The 14,395-nt window shown below is 40.4% G+C and overlaps 1 protein-coding gene across 5 annotated transcripts in view; it reads left to right on the top strand.

Moving 5' to 3' along the window:
- The window catches only part of LOC137431178 (tensin-3), a 391,044-nt gene that overhangs the window by 113,426 nt on the left and 263,223 nt on the right, over positions 1 to 14,395 (top strand). The window contains exon 1 of one of the 5 annotated variants that reach the window (XM_068122191.2): positions 8,318 to 8,539. The exons of 2 other annotated variants lie outside the window; for them this stretch is intronic. In XM_068122191.2, the coding sequence (XP_067978292.2) occupies positions 8,459 to 8,539 (81 nt within the window). In that variant the 5' untranslated portion in view covers positions 8,318 to 8,458. Of the gene's footprint in view, positions 1 to 8,317; positions 8,540 to 10,356; positions 10,696 to 14,395 lie in introns of those variants that run through there. 2 more of the 5 variants (XM_078781595.1, XM_068122192.2) reach the window with 2 other exon arrangements.

Below are 14,395 nucleotides of genomic sequence, written 5' to 3'. Positions count from 1 at the left end.
GTTGAAAGCTTCTTATCAATGAAATAGTTGTGCATTCTTGTACAATTTTCAAACAGGCAATACGTGACTTTCGAAATGACGTAGAAATGTTAACAAGGTCTTTTGCGCATGTGCTGTGTGCGTTTTCAGCGACTCGGTTCTGTCATTGAACCGAGTTCAATGACTCGGTTATTGAACTTAATTGAATTAACAGCATTACGCTAAATCTGTAATTCATGTCATCTTTTTCATATAATTTTCAGCATTTAGACAAAATATTGACAATTTCATAATCGTTAACCATAATTGTTCTGTTCCTGAATGCAAATCAGATTCACATAATACAGGAAATACGAGAAATATCACTGGATGCGAGGTGTTGAGTTCATACCTTTTCCTGTTAATACAATACAATTTCCTGTTAATGCATTAAAAGGAAGGAAAAGCTAACAATAAATGAAATGGAAAGATAATAACAATAAATGAAAGATCTATGCATCCATTGTTATGGTGAACTGCATGAATTACTTCAATAAGAAGACCTGTGGCATATCAACTTTAATATGTCGTATAATTAATATCATCAATTATAGAATGTCAATACATTACCATGATATTGGTACAGCCATCAGGTGGGCCTAGTTTCCTGGTCCGAATCCTGATGAACAGCGTCAAAGTTATTGTGACGGCCAATGGACTCGGTTGTTCCCAGCTAGATCACGGGCCTGTTTTCCACGACACCTAGCTCGAATGGAACCACCGAGTCAGTCGGTACCATGCACCCATTGCACTAATAGTGACATGGAAATATCACCGGTCTCATGCACGGCTTGGTCCTGGGTGCTAATCGCCCAAATCCAACCTGTTGTTTACTGGACATGTACTAGTGATCTGGCGATCAGAGGCAATCAAATCTCCCAGACACAAAGTGATTTTATATCGTGTATTTAACAAGTAAAGGGCAGGAATACAAAAGAAAGCAAAACAGCTTAACAATACCTATACCCACATATGTGCCCCTAAGTCAACGAATGAACAGAGATCCTTAATGTTCATACCTTTGTATACTGTGCTAAATGCCCTGTAAAAGCATCCCATGGGCCATTGGACACCGTGTTTAGGCAGGAATGCCGCCATGATGGCAAAGCGCACCAAAGTGGAGGATAAAGAGGCGGGATCAGGTTCGTCCCACAGCCAGACTGAGCTGCAGACCAATAGTGCCTGGGCAGGGGCGGGCTAAGTGCATCATGGCGGCTGGTAGGAGCTAACACTATAAAATGGTGTGTTGTGAACACCAGGGGAGGAGAATGCCCAAGGAGTTTAGCGGCGAAGCTGTGTACAAATTACATCAGGATCTCCATGAGATCAACCTTGCCTCCGCCAGCCACAGCCACATAACCACCCAGCAGGCCATGCCCACTCTCCTGCTCAGTCCTGTGTACAGATTACATCAGGATCTCCATGAGATCAACCTTGCCTCCACCAGCCACAGCCACATACCCACCCAGCAGGCCATGCCCACTGTCCTGCTCAGTCCGACTCTGCACATAAACTGGGACTGCCAAGCCGTGTAGCAACTTTGTACTCGCTGTGTCCTGCCAGATTTCATGTGTGTGTCCTCGCACAAGATTTCCCAGTGGGGCTAATGTAACCAGGTTAAGTTTAATGCTCCTAAAACTCAATTTCTTCCCATTTCTCTCTCTAAAACTCCTCTCAACTCCCCAATCTCCTTTGAAAGTTCCACAATTACACCATGTGATACAATAAACCTACTAGGTATTACCCTAACTTCGAATCTATCCTGGAATCCACACATTACTCAAATAGCTAAATCTGCCTTGAAGAAACTGGGAGTCCTGTTCAGATGTCGAAGATTCTTCTCCTCTCAACAGTTGCTTCAACTATATAAAGGATCGATTCGTCCTTGTATAGAGTACTGCTCTCACATCTGGGGAGGTTCTAGCTCCACATACTTACTGGACAGAATTGAATTAAAAGTAATTCGACTTATCAACTCTCCCAATCTGACCTAAAAACTTGACCCGCTCAAATTACGTCGCACAGTTGGCTCTCTTTCTCGTTTCTACAGATATTACTTCCGTTTTTGCTCCCAAGAACTTGCTACCTGTATACCTCTGCCATTAGCGAGACCACGTATTACTCGACAAGCCACTACATCTCATGATTATTGTGTGGCCATTGGCAACTCAAGGATGGGCCGTTATGATGTTTGTTTCTTCCCCTCCACTGCCAAACTCTAGAACTCTTTACCTTCACATGTCTTTCCAAACACATATGATCTTCCCCTTTTCAAAAAGCAGATTCTCTGCTTTCTCAAAAATTCTTGGAGTATTCTCTCCTTCTTTACTTTTCTATCAATGCAACTGTTTTATTTAGGCCTGGCCTCAATGAGGACGACATAGTCTGTGCCTGGAGCCTTCTACTTAAAAAACAAACAAATACATCTGGCATATTTCTACAAATAACGAACCACCTTTGGAGGCCATTTTCCCCCCGCAGAGCAGTGGTTGGTCCTTTTTTGGGCACCGTGGTCTCCTTTTTGAAGCAATGTTTTACAGCCAGATGCCCTTCCTGCCGCCAACCCTGTTAGTTACCTCTTGCAACACACAGGGAATTACCAGTTAACTGGTACTCAATTTGCCGACCTCAGTATTAATTCAGCGATCGGCCGGGATTCGAACCCAGGATTCTAGAATCCCAAGACAGCACCCTAACCGCTAAGCCAACACCAGGCTGTTTCCACAAATAAAATGACGTATATTCTTTATCACAATTAAATTACCTTATTATAATACCTGCAATATGGGAAATACCGACCAATATATTACGCAAAGTTACCCCCCTAAAAGGCATTCCCACAACAATATCGAATGGAAATGAGTATGGTTACGAATGGCCCAATAATCATGTTTATTCTGTTTAGGTCGTATATTAATGAGTTCTGAAAGCAGAAATTCTTCAACTGTTTAACAACTTGTTTTTCTCTTTCTATTCATTATTAATCACTTTTAACGCCTTTTAAAGTAGTTTCATCGAAGCACTGTTAAACATGGGAACGTCAGCCAAATGTGAAAATTATATGAACAAACGCCACTTGGACACAATTCTACATCACAGATTCGAACAACATATCCTTAAGAACAGACAAGGAATGTTATGATTGACTTGAATGGCCAAATATGTCTTTATATAACACATGGCTAAACGTTAAATTCTGGGGCACTTAAACATTTTAGAAATTGATTGCTAACCTTTCTAAGGATGTTCATTTTTTTTTTTGGCAAGATCATAAATATGAGGTTAAGGAGAAGAATTGAGTAATACAGAAAGAAATTGATCAGAAGCGTGTTATAATTGATCAGAATATATAAGTATTATTATTTTGTTGATATCTCTATCTGACAAGTGAATATGCATGCATCCATCACAGAGACAAACTTTTGACTTTTGACAAACTTTTGTACCTGAGTTGCTGTGTTGTCATGATTTGCACCAATCATAATACAAACAATTATTTGCACAAATTTATTTGTAGTGTTTGTGATATTACATTTTTATAGGCAATTTAGGTTGAAGATTTAGGTTGAAAAAATATATGAAAATTCAAAAAAGAACTCAGCACATACATACGGGAGGGGTAGGTGCAGACTGGAAGTTTGGGACGATTACACCTCACCACCAAGTAATTCAAAACACCTCACCACCACATAATTAAAAACACCTCACCACCATGTAATTAAAAACACCTCACCACCATGTAATTAAAAACACCTCACCACCATGTAATTAAAAACACCTCACCACCACATAATTAAAAACACCTCACCACCAAGTAATTCAAAACACCTCACCACCATGTAATTAAAAACACCTTACCACCATGTAATTAAAAACACCTCACCACCACATAATTAAAAACACCTCACCACCACATAATTAAAAACACTTCACCACCACATAATTAAAAACACCTCACCACCATGTAATTAAAAACACCTCACTACCACATAATTAAAAACACCTCAACACTACGAAATTAAAAACACCTCACTACTACGAAATTAAAAACACCTCACCACTACGAAATGAAAAACACCTCACCACCACATAATTAAAAACACCTCACCACCACGTAATTAAAAACACCTCACCACTACGAAATTAAAAACACCTCACCACCACGTAATGAAAAACACCTCACCACCACGTAATTAAAAACACCTCACTACCATGTAATTTAAAAAACCTCACCTCTCCGAAATTAAAAACACCTCACCACTATGTAATTAAAAACACCTCACTACCATGTAATTAAAAACACCTCACCACCAAGTAATTCAAAACACCTCACCACTACGAAATTAAAAACACCTCACTACTATGTAATTAAAAACACCTCACCATGACGAAATTAAAAACACCTCACTACTATGTAATTAAAAACACCTCACTACCATGTAATTAAAAACACCTCATGACCACATATTTAAAAACACCTCACCACCATGTAATTAAAAACACCTCACAACCACATCATTAAAAACACCTCACCACTACGAATTTAAAAACACCTCACTACTACGAAATTAAAAACACCTCACCACTACGAAATGAAAAACACCTCACCACCACGTAATTAAAAACACCTCACCACTACAAAATTAAAAACACCTCACCACTATGTAATTAACAACACCTCACTACCATGTAATTAAAAACACCTCACCACCACGTAATTAAAAACACCTCACCACTACGAAATTAAAAACACCTCACCACCACGTAATTAAAAACACCTCACTACCATGTAATTAAAAACACCTCACGACTACGAAATTAAAAACACCTCACTACTATGTAATTAAAAACACCTCACTTCCATGTAATTAAAAACACCTCACTACCACATATTTAAAAACACCTCACCACCACATAATTAAAAACACCTCACCACCAAGTAATTCAAAACACCTCACCACTACGAAATTAAAAACACCTCACGACTATGTAATTAAAAACCTCACTACCATGTAATTAAAAACACCTCACTACCACATAATTAAAAACACCTCACCACCATATAATTAAAAACACCTCACCACCAAGTAATTCAAAACACCTCACCACTACGAAATTAAAAACACCACACCACTACAAAATTAAAAACACCACCACCACATAATTAAAAACACATACCTACCATGTAATTCAAAACACCTCACCACTACGAAATTAAAAACACCTCACTACTATGTAATTAAAAACACCTCACTACTATGTAATTAAAACACCTCACTACTATGTAATTAAAAACACCTCACTACTATGTAATTAAAAACACCTCACTACTATGTAATTCAAAACACCTCACCACTACGAAATTAAAAACACCTCACCACCACATAATTAAAAACACCTCACTACCATGTAATTAAAAACACCTCACCACTACGAAATTAAAAACACATCACTACTATGTAATTAAAAACACCTCACTACTATGTAATTAAAAACACCTCACCACTACGAAATTAAAAACACCTCACCACCACATAATTAAAAACACCTCACTACCATGTAATTAAAAACACCTCACCACTACGAAATTAAAAACACCTCACTACCATGTAATTAAAAACACCTCACCACTACGAAATTAAAAACACCTCACTACTATGTAATAAAAAACACCTCACTACTACGAAATTAAAAACACCTCACTACTATGTAATAAAAAACACCTCACCATTACGAAATTAAAAACACCTCACTACTATGTAATAAAAAACACCTCACTACTATGTAATTAAAAACACCTCACTACTATGTAATACAAAACACCTCACTACTATGTAATTAAAAACACCTCACTACTATGTAATTAAAAACACCTCACTACCACATATTTAAAAACACCTCACCACCACATAATTCAAAACACCTCACCACTAAGTAATTCAAAACACCTCACCATCACGTAATTCAAAACACCTCACCACCACGAAATTAAAGACACCTCACCACCACATGATTTAAAAACACCTCGCCACCACGAAATTAAAGACACCTCACCACCACATGATTTAAAAACACCTCACCACCACGTGATTCAAAGCCACCACGTTATTAAAGCACTTTGCAACCATAGAAACAAAAGTTCCAGGGAGTAGTTCAGTGACAACACAGACACTGCCCAGATATATAGATATATAGATAAATGACTGTACCAAAGTTGCCGTTTTGTCATTGATTAAACCAATCATAATTCAAACAATTATTTTGCACAAATGCATTTGTAATATACGTGATATTACATTTTATAAAGAATCGAAGTTGAAAACTTAAGTTGAAAAAAAAACAATTCATAAAAATTTCCAAAAAAAAAGGAAAAAAAAGACAAGACAAGACAACACAGTAACTGTACAGATATATACATATATAGATATATATATCTATATATATATATATGCATACACCAGTCTATATACAAATTATACTTGAAATATCATATATATATATATACTGTTGCGGATATGGCATTTGGCCTCAATATCCGCTTGTAAATACTCCCCTATTTCCCCAATACTCCCCAACTATCCCCAATCCCCCATTCCCTAGTCCCATTGCCTGTAAATAACACTCTGTAGAACCGACCTTCCCCTTTTTCCCCCATTAAATGTCGTGCCCAGGTTCACCGCATCTCACGTAGACAACTATAGGACATCTTGCTAGTTATTCTTAGTCTATGTCAGTTAAGGACTCGTTTCCATTAATTCTGACTCTTCGTTGCACCAGAATGTGATTATATGGCACCAGTAGTGAGTTTAGGACCTTCCCATACCTCCTCCCATCTTCTTCCCCAAACAACAACTACAACAACAACTACAACGGCGCGCGTGGGGAGTGTGCGTCCTCACTCCGGCTCGGTTAGCCGCCATTACCCATGTGCACCGACGGGGTTACCACGAAGGGGCTGCCTGTCGGCCCCTCGTCAAGGGCGGAGCCGGTAACCCCCGCACCCAATGAGAAGCAACGGGCCGATTCCATCTGGGGCGGAGCTAACGAGCCGAGGGCGTGTCACTCCCCGCCGGATATACGCAGCGACTTACCGGACGTGACGTCAGATGCGCCCCCAGCTTGAGAAGACAAGTCACCACCTCCGAGCGCTGAGTGAGACCTCCCGCATCTTTGGACTGGACCGGGTCGATTTTGCCCCTGAGCCAAGGTGCACCTTGAGCCATCGAAGACCTGCCCCTCCTTGCCATCAATCCCCGTGTGAGTCAGTTTTGTCCCGTTTATCTGTCGTCTGTCGGGGCTAATATAAGAGTGTGTCCAAGTGCCTGCCTTTCTATGCTGTCCCTCTTGTCGTTGTAATCTGACCTTCCGCCCTAATATAACCTCCTCCGGAGGTCTTGAGAACTGAACCCTTGGTGTCGTGTCATTTTAATCCAGCCGTTGTGTCCTTTTCCTTCATTGATCTAGCGTAGCGCGACTCGGACAAGGTTCGAGTATAATCGGGTAACTTGTGCGGACACGGCGGCCATTCCGCTCGGCCCACCATAACATCAAAGTCGTGTCTGTAACAATACTAAACTGCTGTGCTTAATTTAAACAGGTAGCTCTTTTGCTGAACCTGAGAGTGTCATAAATCTTGTGCATAGAGCGAGCTAATCTCCTCAGTACTATTGAACTACCGAAAATATATCTATGTTTATATATATATATACAGTAGTATATATACACCAATATATATATATATATATAAATATATATATATATATATATATTTGATGGTAGTTTCAGATCAGTTTTGCGTTCGGCCAAAGTCAACACGTGTTGTTTGCTTAATTGTGAAACCATAAAATGTTTTGTTTGGCTGCTTTGGAACTTGAACTGAACCACAAGCCGAACACCAAAATGTATGTTGTCGGCACCCGATGTATCCTGACACTGTGTAATATGAATAGTTTGGTTTTATCTTCTTGCATTAAAGTCATCACCATAATAACATTCTTGGGAACAGGAACGTAATGTTTTTGAGCCCAACTGTAAAAAAAAACAAAAAAAAAACGGTTATATCTGCCTGTCAAAACTGTCATGTAATTCTGGTGTCAGGCGTTGAGGATCCTTTTTTCACAAATCACAAAATAACTGCTCATCGAGAGAGGAAAACCTGCTCGGACTCTTCCAAATGGGTTGGCAACGAAACGCAGGCATTCCTGTGTTGAAAAGATTCCCGCCTATTGTGTTATCAGCCCGTGGTGACCAATCACCGAAGGCTTTGCCTGTGCACCGCTCATTATCTGCTCATCTTCCCCACACGATGTGCCTCGGAAAGAGCTGCTGGCTGCTTTGAGACCAGAACTCCTGCTGTCCGCTTGCATCCTGTACGCGTTCTATCTGTCAATCTCCTCTTAACTCTCTCTCTCTGGCTATCACGTGTTTGTTAATCTTGGACATGTACTTACAAAAATCATTTTATGCTGCTGCTGATAACTGTCCTGCAACGTTTATTCCAAGCAGTTCCACAATGTCTCAGGTATGCTGAAACTTTTGTGAGTATGCTGAGCGCGATCGGTCATATTTGGAAATTGCTTCCACGATAGAAAGTGGGACTTTCCAGGAGACGTCAAGGTCACGATATCTGTTCATTCCCTCTTATTGTGTCTTTCCCCCATCCATGGGTGGTGTGTCGTGATCCTACTTGCTTTTTAGTTATATCGAGTCAAATTGTATTTGCAATACTGATTGAATTTTTACTCGTATTTGGTGTCGAGTGTATTCCACTTCAAGTCGAAATGAAATTGGTCGATTTCATGTACCTGGAATTCATTCTCCAACCGGTCGTTTATATTCAAGTGGTTCAGCACGTTGACATTGAGTCGTAAGTTGTGAGCATTCGTCGGGGTGATTCAATGGCTTTCAGAGGGCCAGTGGAAGATGAAGGATTTTCAAAATGTGGGAGGGAGTTGCGCGGAGGGAGGGAGTTCATTTTTTCCCAAAAAACTGTTGACAATCCATGGCCAGCATCAGAGGTGCGCAGTGATAAATTGATGTCACTCGCCATAATCCCCCAAGAAAAACTAGTCAACATGCAAATAATTGTAATTTAAGATATTGTTGAAAGAAGATCTAAAGATGTATTTTTTTTTTTCTTGAAATGGTGAAGAGTATATATAGACCCCTGGACCTTCTCCCTTTGAATCCACCGTCACTGTGTATCCAAACAAGTTTCCTACACAGACTTTAACTTGCATCTCTAGGGAAGGCTTGTTTCAAGACTGCACTGCATTGCCCATGGGGTGGACCATGGTTTTGTAAGCTAAGGAAGGCGGAAACCTTGGTTGACGGGTGCCAGAGTGCTCACCGGTAAAACAGGAAGGTTGTAGGGTCATGTCCTAGTCTTGACCTTTTGAGCCACCCACTTGGAGAAAAAAAAACTGATGACTGATGCATGTGGCTGGCACTGCAGCAAAGGGGGGCCTTAGACTTCCTGTGGTGCCAGTAGGCCTTTTATGACACGGGAGGCGATTAGGCAACACCGTGAGCTCGGGCCGGTGTGTGTGTGTGTGTGTGTGTGTGTGTGTGTGTGTGTGTGTGTGTGTCTGTGTGTGCGCGTGCGTGTGTGTAGGGAGTGGGGGAGAGTTGGAGGAGTGTCACGGCTAGGAGGGTACAAGAAGTTACGCACCAGACCTCAATGTGATGGATACTCCCAGCTCTGTTTCATAATTAAAACCAGAGGATTGATTGAGAAACTGCTGAATGGATAATGAAAAAAGTACACACGTTGGCTGTACTTGCTGTGGCGCAAACAAAATAACTCTTTGCAACGGAGTAATAAACAAGTTATACTTGAAATATCATATATATATATATATATATATTTTTTTTTTGTGGATTTGAGAATTGTGTTTTTTTGTATTGTTCTAAGTGTAATGAATTGTTGTAAATATCACCCTCTGTAAGTGTAATGAATTCTTGTAAATATCTCCGTTTGGTGTGTAAAGGTCAAAGGTCGTCCTCCTAGTTAAGCCATAATCATGCACGTAGCAAATCATATATCCTTCTAAACAGTTATCTCCTTAGTCTATGTAGTTGAAGGCTCTGTTCCCACTAGTTGACACTGCATTGCACCAGATGACATAAGGTAGCTCCCTCCCATTCCCAAAGCCCCCATTCCCAAAGCCTCGATTGCCAACTGCATTCGTCCTCCATTACGCACGCGGTCGGTTCGGGGAAGAAAGGCATGGCCCCACCTCATCATCAAGGGTGGAGCCCCGAACGACCAACCACAGGCTCGGTGGGTATGGCTTGGTAAGGCGTGGCATAAAACCCGCGGCGGGACGCCCCAACCTCAGATGAGATGAGAAAAGATGCGTAAGGGGCCAGAGGAAAAGCAGTGAGAGGGATTTGAGGGAGGTGCGCTGGACCAGAGGCAGATTCTGCGGAAGAGGAAAAGAGCGTCGGAGACGCAGGAGGCGAAGGACGAGGGAGACAGCCGCCGGTGTGAAACCAAATACGTGGAGCTGCCGGCTCCTCGCTGCCAGCCCGAAGCGGAGCTGTGTTTGCCGGGTTTTCGCCTCGACCCCAAAAGCGCGGATCGGAGCGCGCGTTTAGAGCTGGACCTCGATGCCTACCATCTACCTGGACCCTCCTCTGCCATCCCAAACCATTCCTGTCCTTCCATCCTTTTGTGTACGTGAGTTTGTTTTGTGTGTCTTGTCCCTGGGTGAAGTAAGACCGTTTAGTTAAGCTAGTGTTGCACTGTGTCCTTCTGGTTCGTCCCTCTTTCTGCCTTTATTTTCTTATCTTTCCATTCTCCTTAGTTCTTTTGGTCTTGTAAATAATAATAATAAATTAGATTTGTTCTTCCTACCTTGCCTTTCTTTCCCTTACATCCGTATCACTTTAGTGATTTCCCAATTGAATACCTGCGGCACGATTTGGCCAACGTTCAAGAATCGGGTCTCGTCCTTGTTAATAGTTCGTGCCGCGGTTGCTAAAACCGCTCGGCAATTGACATCTGTCCGCGGTACGAACGGGGCTGTGCACCTGCCTTTCCGGAGGTAGCTGTGCAGCGTCAGGGACCCCGTTGGTCAGTCAAAGACGAGGGGATTAATCCCCCCTCGGTAAGGGGCACAGAGGCCGACGTTGGGTTCCGTAACAATATATATATATATATATATATATATATATATATACATATATATATATACTAAACTCCTGTGGTTAATTTAAACAGGTAGCTCTTTTGCTGAACCAAAGAGTGTCATAAATCTTGTGCATAGAGCGAGCTAATCTCCTCAGGACTAATGAACTACCAAAAACTTCTTAGCAAAAAAATATTTTCTTAAGACAAGGAAAGCTTTCTTGGAACTAGAATGGCACTCAGTGGAGAGCATACCTCCGCCTGGTTGGCCATATCACTCAATGGTGAAGAATCACTTAAAAATTCTACTCGATGGATCCGGAGGATCTTCACTAAAATTGAATCCATTCTTCCTTGTCACACACCCAACCTGTCCAACAGGTGTCGTCCAAAATACATCCACAACTTTTTGAGATATCCTGCTATGTATCGTTTTTGGCCCGATCTCCCAATGGTGAAGAATCACTTAAGATATTAAATAATTCCCATATCCGAATCTATATTCAGATCTTCACCAAAATCGAATCCGCCTTGTCAGACACCCAACCGGTCCACCAAGTTTCATCCAAATCTGTCCACAACCTTTTGAGATATCCTGCTATGTATCGTTTTTGGCCCTATCTCCCAATGGTGAAGAATCACTTAAAACATTCTCATAGCCGGATCCGAATCCCGATCTTCACCGAAATCTAATCGTTTCGTCCTTGTCACATACGCTACATTTCTGCCAAATTTCGTACGAATCCGTCCCCAACTTTTTGAGATATTTTGTTCACAAACAGACAAACAAGCAAACAGACAGACACGGGTAAAACCATAACCTCCATCCACCTTTGGTGGCGGAGGTAATAAGAAAACCATGAGAAAAAACATTTGCAGCTAGAAAAATGTTCTCATTGTTTTCTTGTTTCAAGAAAACGTTTCCTCTTTTCACAATATATTTTCTCACGAAGAAAATTATTTTTGGCAGTTCGCACAAAGCTTGACGACCTGTGGTCAGGTGTTTAGGAAGTTGCCATTTTCACCTTTTATTTCATGGCTTTACTTTATTGGTGACTGAAAGTTCCCACGATTCAAATGCATAAGATTGTGATACCTTCAAATTCCCGTACCATATTAAATTCCGCATTATAACCACTCACTGCGCACACACACAAACACACACACACACATATATATATATATATATATATATATATATATATATATATATATATATATATATATACATATATATATACATATATATACATATATATATATATAATATATAGTCCTAGACCAAAAATAATTTGCTTGCAGTGGTGATATGTATTTATCATTCATGCACAATTATAAATGGAGGGAGTGTCGTTAAATGATAAAAGAGGAGGGAAGATAAAAGAAAGCAGATTAGGAGAACGTGAGAGGTGCGAGGAAAGAATGTTGGGAAAGGATAGGAGTAATGGGAGAAAAAGGATTTTATGAAACATACTGAAGGAGGGGAGGGCAGAGGGGGGAGGGTGGGGGGAGGGATGGGGGTAAAGGGGTTAGCAAGGTGAAGTGGGGAAGAATGCAATCAAGAATCATGCTATAGTTGTGTACTTGATATGATATACATTACCACTTTCCACTCTTTTTTGGCTCCATCGAATCTCTTTATGATGTGATGGCTTCATATTTTTGTTGACCTCTTTTGTTTGTTTAACAGCCATGTTCAATCCTCCCCATTTCTGCCCTCTCAGCGGACTGTACACATTCTTTTTATCTGTTTTTGAACTTCAATAATTGCACAAGAGTGTACATTTTGAGTTTGCATGTATTCAAATGTATCACAAGCAAATCAAAGCCAGCTGTTCATTATGCTTGCATGCCTGTGGTATATTCATATCCTGCCTGAGGTTCATTTTTATCCCCGTACTTTTTGAAGAAATGAGGGGATATTATAATCAGATTTGTCTGTCTGTCTGTCCGTCCGTCACGGTATCACCTCCAAAACGATTGGGCATAAATTCACCAAACTTTGTAGTTTTGATCACCACATGGCATGAAGGTGAAACGGGTGAAAAGGTCAAATACCAAAAAATGCAAAGAGGAACATATTAAAACATTTAATGAAACTTTCGATATGCAATCAACATTGGGAGACGCATGAAATATGTCACGATTTTTGGGATTTGACCCCTGGTTCATGCCCCATTGAGATGGGGACTTAGAGTGAGTTAACGGGGTCAAAACGGGAGAAATATTCACTCAAAATTTGATTTTGAGTTATTTATGGTGGAACTTTTTGCTGTCTTTCACCTTTGCTTTAGGTGGGAAGCATGGGGATTTGCGTTGGTGCACCATCAATTTCGCTCGAGTTAATTCATTATTTGAGAAAGAATGCGGAAACCATTCCAGATTGTAAAATAAAGGTTCCATGAGCCTCGACAATGTATACAAAAACTATAGCAATGCGACTGTGTCGCCAATACCCCTCCGCATAGTCCCACAATGGGTATATGCCCTTGTTCACCATCCTAAAAATAAACAAGTTTGATTTAAATCCCTTCAGCTGTTTTCAAGTATCACATTTTCACCAGCCATGACAGGTTTCATTTCAATCGGTGAAGCAGTTTCAGAGAGGGGATTTTTTAAAATATCGGCTTTCAAGCAAATATGGCTTCCATACCACATGAAATATGACCTTAAAATATGACCTTAAAATGCACACTCTGCATATGTATGGGTAGGAGATCACGTTTGTGAAGTTTGTGTTGATCGGATAGTTTGTTTTTCTATCCAAGATGGCTGCCAAACCACGTGACCTACGACATCATCATTTTATAACTATATGCAACAGTGGTGTTTGATGCTATTTGTAAAATTTTGCATCAATAGGCTAAGCGGTTTTAGAGATATAATTATTTCATATTTGCCTTCAATCCAATATGGCTGCCACACCATGTGACCAATAATGTTTTTGTGATCATCTTTTAATCGCCATGCCTAGTCAATGACACACGTAAAGTTTCGACTCAATCGATTTGGTGGTTTGTGAAAATATATATTTTTAAAGGTTTTAGGTTAAATCCAATATGGCTGCCAAACCATGTGACCTATGATGTCATTAATTTTATCTTTCAACGCAAATGGGTCATAGATCCTCTGGATGCAATTTCAGATTTTTAGGATAAGGAATTTGTTTAAAACATTTTTGGCTGGTATACCACTTCACCTATGATGTCATCATTATCATGCTTTTATTCCCCATTCGGAGTACTT

Source organism: Myxine glutinosa, chromosome 7, assembly GCF_964187855.1.
Source record: "Myxine glutinosa chromosome 7, kmMyxGlut1.1, whole genome shotgun sequence".
NCBI classification, from domain to species: domain Eukaryota; kingdom Metazoa; phylum Chordata; class Myxini; order Myxiniformes; family Myxinidae; genus Myxine; species Myxine glutinosa.
The sequence above is the reverse complement of the archived record's forward strand: the minus strand, read 5'-3'. Positions and strand labels throughout refer to the sequence as shown.